The sequence below is a fragment of the Theobroma umbraticum genome, unplaced genomic scaffold (genome assembly GCF_002168275.2).
Source record: "Theobroma umbraticum cultivar Fairchild unplaced genomic scaffold, ASM216827v3 scaffold_86.0, whole genome shotgun sequence".
NCBI classification, from domain to species: domain Eukaryota; kingdom Viridiplantae; phylum Streptophyta; class Magnoliopsida; order Malvales; family Malvaceae; genus Theobroma; species Theobroma umbraticum.
The window spans coordinates 5,646,307-5,656,066 of NW_018397263.1; the positions used below are offsets into that span (position 1 = coordinate 5,646,307).

The window sequence follows — 9,760 nt, forward strand, 5'->3', positions numbered from 1 at the left end:
TAGACGTTCAACTTTGCTAAAGAATAAAGACAAAACACTGACATCATCAAAGCTGATTTAAAAAAAGCCTCTAACCGCATGAAAAAGTGGGCGAACAAAGGTCGAAAAGAGCAGCATTTTCAAATGGGAGACTTGGTGCTAGTGAAGTTGATACCTGAACAACTTTGATTCCTAAGGAAGGGAGATTGAAGACTAATACAAAAGTATGAAGGTCCAATACTAGTTGTAGCCAAAGTGGGGAAGACTTCCTACAGGATTGATCCACCCAAGCTGATGAAGGTACACATCGTGTTTCAAGTTAACAACCTAAAGCCGTTCCTTGCAAATTCAATAGATACAAGTAGAAGTTAAACCATAAAAGTCATCATCAACACAAAGCCACCATCACAGCATTGAATGGAGGAGATTATAGCAAGGAGAACGATAATAATCAACCGACGACCAATACAAGAATACCTAGTGAGATGAAAAAGTTAAGGGCCAAATGAGATCAACAGGCAGAAAAAGGCCAATCTTCACGCCTTTTAACAAAATATTGAAGAATTCCAAGCCAACTAGTCAACGAAGACATCAATAAATTGAGTGAGGGAGAATGTCATGAGCTAACCTTATCTCGGACGATGACATGCTAGAGTTGTCTAGGAAATTGAGTCTTTTGTGCTTTTGAGAGAAATGTCCCCCTTTCATACATTGTAATGGCTCATGCTAACATCTCTAGAAATACTTGTTAAGTCTTTAGGGGGAAAGACCCTTTAGGAAAAAGATATCTTTATTTCAAGCATTGTAATGGTTATCGGTAAAATGCTTGTAAAATCTCGTAAACTCTTTATAAGGGATGAGTAGTTGACGTATTATTGGGTTGCCTCATTGGTAAAGGTATGTTTGTAGTGAATCATTTAAGGCTACCCCCATAGCCCAACAATGGTGTGTCTCGGTCCCTTTGTACTCATTTTCTTATTAATCAAATATTTTCCCTTATTTGGTCTCAGTGGTTACGTGTATGGCATTTGGTATGCCCAATAATTTCAATATGCATTGCCTTAGTCTAATGTTTTGCTATTGTTGACGTTTGATTAGATGTAAATGAGTTATTGGCTAGCTTGCCTAGAAGCGTTCACTCAAGCGCCACACAGACTATCTCATACTTAAGCAAATGAGGGTAGTTCGTGACACTAAGGCTCCAACCTAAAAAAATAATAGCCTTAGCTGTGATTTTTCTCTCATTTCCCACTTCTTTTAGCTTTCAAATACTCTCTTTCACTCTTTAAACCCTTATACAACCTCCATGGACTCCATATAGCAAGGATTTAGCTTCTAACTCGATTTTTAGGTAAAATTTAGCCATTTTTGAAGTTAGCAACCAAGGTTATAACCTAACTTCCATTTTCTACAAGTTTAAGCGATTTTCTCTTTTTTGAGTTAAGATTTTTAGCGTTTTTCTTTCTAAATACATATTTGAGGTAAAGATGTTTATGGTTTCATTATAAAAGCTTTTGGTTAGAAGTTTTATAGATTATTGGCCTAAAAGGAACAAATATGGGTTTACTCGACTCGTTTCAATTAAATGGGTTTGTTGGAAAAATTAAGAACTTATGCTAGCAACTATTATGATAGGATTTGTCGAGTTCAAGTATTGTAGGACAAGCAAGGTTTGATGAAGCAAGGTTTATAAGCATGCTTTTGTCAAAGTGAGTGGATACACCATTTTAAGTAGTTTAGACGGTAAAGTTAAACATGATTTATCGACTTGGTTGACTCCCATGATTGATGCTAGATTGCTTTTAATAAATAAAAAATGTTTAAGGAAAAATTTTCAAATGATGTTTTCAAATCTATTATCTAAGTAACTATCTCTACTACAAATTAGTTTTCAATAAAGAATGATAAGCTTTTTCAATGGTTTTCTTAAAAATGACCCTAATGGTATGATGATATGAATGGTATGTATGCTAAAGGAATGTATGGTGGAGGTCATTAATGCTACCCTTAAGTTATGAATGGATAGAAAATGTAAGCTTATGATGATGATGTGCTTAAACAGATGTGGGTGTTCTCATCCATAGTGATGCTTGAGTAAAGAGGTGTCATAGCATGAAATGCATGATTATGAAATGGTATGTGATGTAACTTCTACATACATGATGAATTATGAATAAAATGATTTAATGATAGTAAATATGAATTCGCGAAATATATTACGGTTACTAGTCACCCTCAAGTCACGAGTAATGTGGGTAAGGCTAATATGCCACTCAAGAAAGGAAAAAGGCAATATGAGGTAGTGGGAATTGTTCCACTATCCGTTCTTAGTTGGGGCGAGGACCACTCAAATGCGGGTGAGGCTAATGTGCCTCTCACACTAGCTCAAAAAGAATCTGAGGCAGTGCAGATTATTCTACTATTCATCCTAAATGGGGCATACACCACTCAAGCATAAGTGAGGCTAGTATGCCACTTTTGAAAACTAAGGAAATCCAAGGTAATGGTGATCATTCCTTTATCTATTCTAAGTTGAGACAGGCACCATTGATTATTGGAAAGATGATGTAAATAAGATAGATATTGTATTCTTATAACGTATTGTTGCTATGATGGATGTTAAGCTATGTACGAACATGTAATGACAATATAGAGGCATGGTAAGTAAAAAAAGAAAAACAATAAATACTCAAATGTGATTAATGGAACCCACCATATTAGGTATGAATGAAAGGTTAGTAGTGCTACCAAAGGTAAGGTACCAGTATTTAAAGGAACAAGAATCTATCATTTCTTCCTCATAAATGTTTTTGTATAAGGCACTACAAAATTGTTTATCCAAATGATTACATAACTTGGATTTAAACTATATTTATGAGAAATGATTGAAATGATGATTATTGGGCATTGAAAGGAACTATATGAATGTTTATGAAACTCATGTTATTTTTGAAAAGTATGTTTTATTGCAAAAACTTTTCCCTTACGTTGTCCTTTTCTCGTATTCACTCATAAAGTCTTTATGACTCACATGTTAGTTTTTCTATTTTTGTTACAAATCTATGATAGCTCACCAGCCACCAGTGCCACAAGATGTGATCCGTTATTTTTTCGATAAGTGATAAAATAGCCTTTTTGAAGCTTAGGGAGGCGGGGTCATGTTCTACTTGACAGGTCAGTTTTTATTTGTATTGTTTATAATACTTGTTCATTGTTGATAAGCCATTAAATGTCATTATATTAATATGGAAATGTATAAATGATATAGTTGATGGCCTTAGGGCCCATATGAGCAATAAAAGTGCATTCTAATTTTGACATGAAATGTAAATATGCTTACAGACTTTTAAATGAATGAGATACATTTCCAAACTTTATATTGAGAAGTTCCATAATTGTGTGATGGTGCCAAGTATGGATGAATGATTATGTTTATGTTATATGTTTACGAACTAGTTATGTGGGTCTCTAGCCATTATGTTGAATACATGTATCTATGAATGATTGATGATGAAATGAAGGTTATGAGGCTTACTAGGGCCTAGTGGGCTGTACCCATGTAAGACTTAGTGTCAGTCATGATCCTCTAGAAAACAAGATGTGACATTGTACCAGTCCTACATGACATTCATTTACATGACTTACATAATAAATTCATAATGATCACGATGTTATGAAATATGGATGATGTGGTTGTTATTGTAATATTGTTGAATTGCATTATGAATGTATGTACAAGTTACATTTTCATGTAATTCAGATGAACTATTAAGTGATATAGCAAGCATAGATGTTAGAATGGTTATAGAGAGTTGAATGTGCTGGAAAATGCCCAATTTCTAAGTTTATATGAATAAAGTATTGATACTTGATCTACAAATATCAATACCTAGCAAACAAAATGCCCTAAGAAGCATTCTCTATGCAAAGTATCAATATTTCCTTAAAAAATATCAATACTTGTGACCCAAAAAGCATTTTTGATGAAAAGAATCAATACCTATCATGAAGATATCGATACGTAAGATACAAAACCTCTTGTTTTCTTTTTCCAAAAGGCTTTTCACTTGACTTTAAGCTCCCCTTTCAATCCAAACTTTTGTGTGACTAAGATTCAACTAAAATCACAAGATTTTAACTTGTAACAACATTATTCAAGTGTTTTTGAAGGAAATGAGATGATTATCTATGAATTCATGCTTATTTTAAGTTATGGATTGTTGGAGAAGCTCTTCCCCTTTGGCTTGGCCCTTTTTTGCATTTACTCATTAATTTTTATAACTCACACCTGATGATTATTGTTTTTGTTTTAGATTAGTAGCTCGTTTGGCTTGCTACCTTATAGAGGAGTAGCTCAACTCATACTTGGTACGTGTGATAGTGCTTTCCTTCGAGCCTTCTAGAGTCGTAACACACTCAGCAATGTGTCAAGTCGAGTCTTTATGTTTATTTCATGTTTATGATGATAACATGGTTATGTAAATAAAATGAGACTACCTATGTTTATGTTGCTAATGTATTAAATGTTTGTGTTAAGCACCAATGGAGGTGCTTAAGACATGTGAAGCCCATGGTAACGAGGCCATAGATGATTGGGGGCATAGGAAGCGTGCCAACTATGAGTGTGTGAACATATGAATATTGATGAAAGAATTATGCTTATGGTTATGCATGACTATTATTAATTGACATAATTGAGTGGTGTACATAGACACCCATATATGTATGTATGGAATTGTAAATGAATAAGTATATGTAAAAGATGTATGAGGCTTGCTTGGGGCTTAACGGGCTACACTCATGTAGGTCTTTATGTCAGTCATGTCTTTAGAATTGAGATGTGGTAGGTAATAGGTAAGATTTATGTTAATTTTGAGATATTTAAACTCAAATCCAATTAAAATTTAACTACTCAAGTCCTATTTGAATCCAATTAAAAATCAATAGTTAATATATAAATCTGATTATTTTAATGCTCATAAAAAATTTAAACTTGAATTTGAAATAAAAAATAAATTTGAAATCAATTATATCTTGTTAATAAAAATTAATTTAATAAATTAATGTTTAAAATCATATTCAAAACAAGTAATCGATTTTAGTATGTGTTATATTAATTATAAGTAATTTATAAGCAAAACGTAATATATAAAACTAAAATTTAATATTAAAAGTTAAGTTTGGATATTAAGTATCCTATGATTGTTATATCGAACGTTTGACAGGTAATAATTTTATTATCCAAACTTTATTTGAACTCCATTATAAGGTATCCTATTCTATCAAATTAGGTCAAATAATAAAAAATATTGGTTTACAAATTAACCATTGTCATCTCCAATTTGGATCCCAAATTTGGCCCTAGAAATAAATAAGTTTAAAAATGCCTAACTAATTCAAAATGGTCAAACTACTTAAGAAGTCCATGTACTATAGCATTTTTGTTAATTTAGTTCCTTTACCTTAAAACTGGTCAATTTAGTCCCTGTAATCTAACATTTTGTGCTATTGATGAGAAAAAAACTAATTGCTTTGTGTTGATAATGCTATTGCTTTATTTTTGACATTAAAACACCGAATTTGTTGCTATTGCTACAAAAAAACTGCACAAAACAAGTAAAACAGTAGATTGAAGTCATCCATTGCTGATTTGCCATCTCAAGAAACATAAAAAATGTCTAATGATTTACTGTGTGCTTTATTGTGCTGCTGTTATTTGTGGTTATTTTTGTTGAGTTAGTGAAAGGCCTTGGGACTACTGCTACAGTTGGGTCTTACAATTGTTTTTATAATTAGACAACAACGATGATCTTACAATTCTTTTTAAACTAGACTCAATCTTTTTGGTAATTAAGCAATATAATTTGTTTGTGCATTTTTGGTACAAATGGGAAGTTAATATAATAATACCACTTCATTACATAGTTTTTCTTGGATTGCATAAATATTTCAACAAAACAAAATATGTTCATACATTACATATTAGAAGCAAAAATTACATTTAACTACAGTGTTTTAAGATTTTCGAATACTTTATACACTATTTTAGTTTATAAGGAATACCAACATTCACATATATAACATGAAACAAAAAATTATTGAAGTACCCAATATGTTCCTACATTATAAAATTTTGTTCAATTTATTCCTTATACTCTACAATTTGATGTAATTTGATTTTTATGACACGGTATAAAGAAATTGACATGGCAAAAAAATTCTTAAAAAATAAAGATTTTGTGAGAGACATCAATATCACATTAGCATCATCCGAAGCATTAACAAGAGTAATAGTTTACCAATTTTATCCAGTTCTATCTAATTAGGTCAAACAATAAAAGATATTGATTTACAAATTAACCATTATCATCTCTTGTTTGTTTCCCAAATTTGATTGTAGAAATAAAGGTAAAATAACCTTGTACTCTTAAATTTTAATTAAAATTTCAAGTAACTTTATTAGTTTTCAAAACAAATATTCCACTTTAAAAGTATAAACACTGTTAATAGATATGATAAAAGAATTAAAATATTTTTTTTATTAATTTAAAAAATTATCATTTTTTTAAAAGAAAATTAAAAAAAAAGGAGCACTGATCACTCCCCACTCCTCAGGAGCCCAAGAGAGGGAAGCACCAATTGGGTGCTCCTCTTTTTTTTAATTAATAAAATTTTAATAAAAATTATATAATAATAAGTTTTAAAATTAATAAAAAAAATTATTTTTTAATATTATGACATCATCAAATTAATAAAAATAATAACAATTGATACTGGTTAGACCTATATACCAGAAAAAAGATTTTTTTGAAATAAAATATCTATTTTAAAAATTAATAAATTATTTAAAATTTTAATTAAAATTTTAAAAATTGAAATATTTTACCTTAGAAATAAATAAGTTCCAATCCGCCCATCTAATTCAAAATTTTATAGCCTAAACAAACCAAAGGGCCAGTGGGCCAGGTCACTCCTTCCTACTGCTACGTCATCATCAACCTTCGCTTTCCTTTCCTCGTCTCTACAATTTCCGAGAGAGTACATCCATAGTTTTCCTATCAAGACAAAAACACAAAAAAGCCCCTTCTCTTTCTTTCTCCACAAATCCTCAGTTGACTCTTCATAGTTTTAACATAAGCTAAAACAGTGAAGGATTAAAAGGAAAAAACCTCGCCATGAATGCTTCAACCAAGCTTGAAACAGCCCTCGTCGTTATCTTCGCAACATGCCTTCTAGCTTTCATCATAGAGCTCGTTTACGTCCTTTGGCGAAAACGGAGGTTCCGTCAACGCAGCATCGTCAGCGGCGGTAATGGTTCCGTGGACTCGGAGTTCTCGAATTCTCCTTTTTACGCTGCTTCGTCTAAGGAACTTCTCTACTTCTTCTGCTGGAAAAACCAACCAGCCCGTGTGGAACCTTCGTCTGGGGTGGTGTCTCCGGCGCCTACGGAGGCTCCTACGGCTTCCGATTCGGAGGCAGCCACCGTGGAGGCAGATGATGACGAGTTGGCAAAGTGGCAGGCGGCGTACGGACCAGTTAGGATTTTGTATACGATAAAAGAAGAGGAAAGAGAAGGAGCTGATAGCGTCGAGAATTCTGCTGATCAGACTGAAGTGAAAAGCGACAACCGGGTTTGTTTGAGGGATCGCTTCTCGGGTCCGGTTGAAGTGGCTGATGACGTGGCGGTCGTAGTTGATGTTGAGGAAGCGACGCCGTTCTCAACGCCTTGTGCATCGCCTCCTTACTTTACTCCGTCACCTTCTCCTGGTCGTGATGTGGAAATTTCGATATTGTCGCCGGAAAATGATGACGTCATCTCGCCGGATGGTGACGTTTTGACTGATGGGGAAGTCGGGTTTGTGAGTTTAAGAATTGAAGGCTAGTAAAAATTGCTTGAATTGTAAACAAGAAATAATTTAATTAGTCCATTGCATGTAATTAATTTATTTTAATTTAGTTAGCACTAGTTGTCTTTTTTACGTTTTTGAAAGGTGCTTAGTACCAGTAGTTAGTAGTCGATTATTTTAATTTTGGTTTATGGTTTCTTTATATTTTTTTAAAAGCGAAAAACAAATGTAGGTGAAAGAAGCAAAGAGGAGGTTGGTAGAGGGCATTTAAAACAATGGTACGATTTTATGGAGCTTTAAAGGGTATGGAAATGGCAGGGTCTGCAAAGGGCAGGGTTGCAGGGTTCACTTTGGTAGGGTAGCCGTTGGCCTAGGGTTGGGAGTTAGTACTTGCCAGAATGTGGAATTACGTGGTAGATTAATATGTTTACTTCTCTTAATTACCAAACTAATTGTCGCAGTCTTCGTGGGAATGGGGAATCTCAAAGCTCGTACAGACACTTAAACTAAATTAGAACTAAGCCGATGACACTTGATTTCTGAAGGGAAAATATGTAGAAGCTACTACCACTTGAGTAATAGTAACTATAATATTATATTTTAAAATGATCATCCCCCAATCCATTCTTTCGGCATTTTTTTTTGGACAAAAGTTGTTGTCAAAACTAGTAACTTTAACTTGAAAATTTCTCAAAAGTTATTATATTCATTTTTTTCTTTTGGAGTATAATGAAGAAACAAATGAAACGGTTCATCCATACTTGATTTTTTACAGAAGTTGTTGGAGTCCAATACAATACATTAATTGAAAAGGAAATTGTGAGAAATAATATTTTTCATAAACCCAATTCAAAAATAGTCCTCATAATAATTTTAACTATTTTTTTTAATTTTTAACATAACTTTATGGCAATGCTTTTAAATAACTTCAAATAAAGTAAATAGTCTCGATTTTCTCTATCCTACCATCTAAAAAAAATTTTAAAATTATTGTTTATCTGGCCATCAAGCTCTTTCTCGCCATCTCCATTTTTGTCACTTGCCAGATACTAGCCAACTTTCTGTTACCATTTTAAATAGTAGAGATAACATCAAAGTATGTGTTTTGGATTGTTTGGTCTATTGGTTTATATTCATAAAATATAATCCCAAAGTTGAGGAGTTGACATTGATTAGGCATATCTGTAAATTAAAGACCTCTATGACTTGCTGAGATTCAACCTCAAAAGGTACTTAGTTGCACTTCTTTTTCTTCTTTTTCTTGGAAAATTAAAATGTAAGAAACACCTTAAAACTTGTTGTAAGAGATTAAAGCTTGGGTTGAGAGCTCACCTTGTAAAAGTTTGGTGAAAGTCATAAATTCCACTAGTGTAGTGAAGTTGGATTAAAAATTCTTGATTGAGAGATGAAAGTAGTAGATGTAGGTTAAGGGGACCAAACCACTATAAATAGCTTTGCATAGTCCACTTCTCTTTACTTTCCTTGCTTGGTGTCTTTTAGCCATTAGAAGCTTTATATTCATTTTCCTCTACTCAATTAAAAGTTTTATCTTTCAAAAAAGGTTGAGCTTAAAATTTTTAATACTATTCACCCCCCTCTAACACTCCATTGAGACCAACAGATAAAACTTGCATTGATCAATTAAAGTTAAAGTAATACTGGTTATTTGAAGCATTCCAAGTCAGTAACACTTTAATCCCATATTCTGGTCATTAGAAACATCCCAAGTTTGTAGCACTTTAATCCCATGTTTTGGTCATTATAATTTAGACAAGCAATAAAACAAAAAGTAATTTTTTCATCATAAACAATGTCACTTTACCAATTAGCAAAAATAAACAAAGTTACAAACTTAAGTGTTAACATTATTAGCAAATATCTCCAATGCATAACTTCTTTTAAAGCATTCAATGGCGTTTGTCTTTAGGGTCTGG

At 32.7% G+C, this 9,760-nt stretch overlaps 1 protein-coding gene across 1 annotated transcript; it reads left to right on the forward strand.

The window, feature by feature from the left end:
- The first annotated feature begins 7,027 nt into the window (after window positions 1-7,027).
- LOC110420602 (uncharacterized) lies at window positions 7,028-7,958 on the forward strand. The gene has a single exon (XM_021433980.1). It carries the CDS (start codon window positions 7,155-7,157, stop codon window positions 7,860-7,862), a length of 708 nt encoding a protein of 235 aa, XP_021289655.1. The 5' UTR covers window positions 7,028-7,154; the 3' UTR covers window positions 7,863-7,958.
- The last annotated feature ends 1,802 nt before the right edge of the window (window positions 7,959-9,760 follow it).

Bases quoted from the DNA above. Each gene is read 5' to 3' on its own strand.
- LOC110420602 (XM_021433980.1), top strand. From the start codon at position 7,155: ATGAATGCTTCAACCAAGCTTGAAACAGCCCTCGTCGTTATCTTCGCA.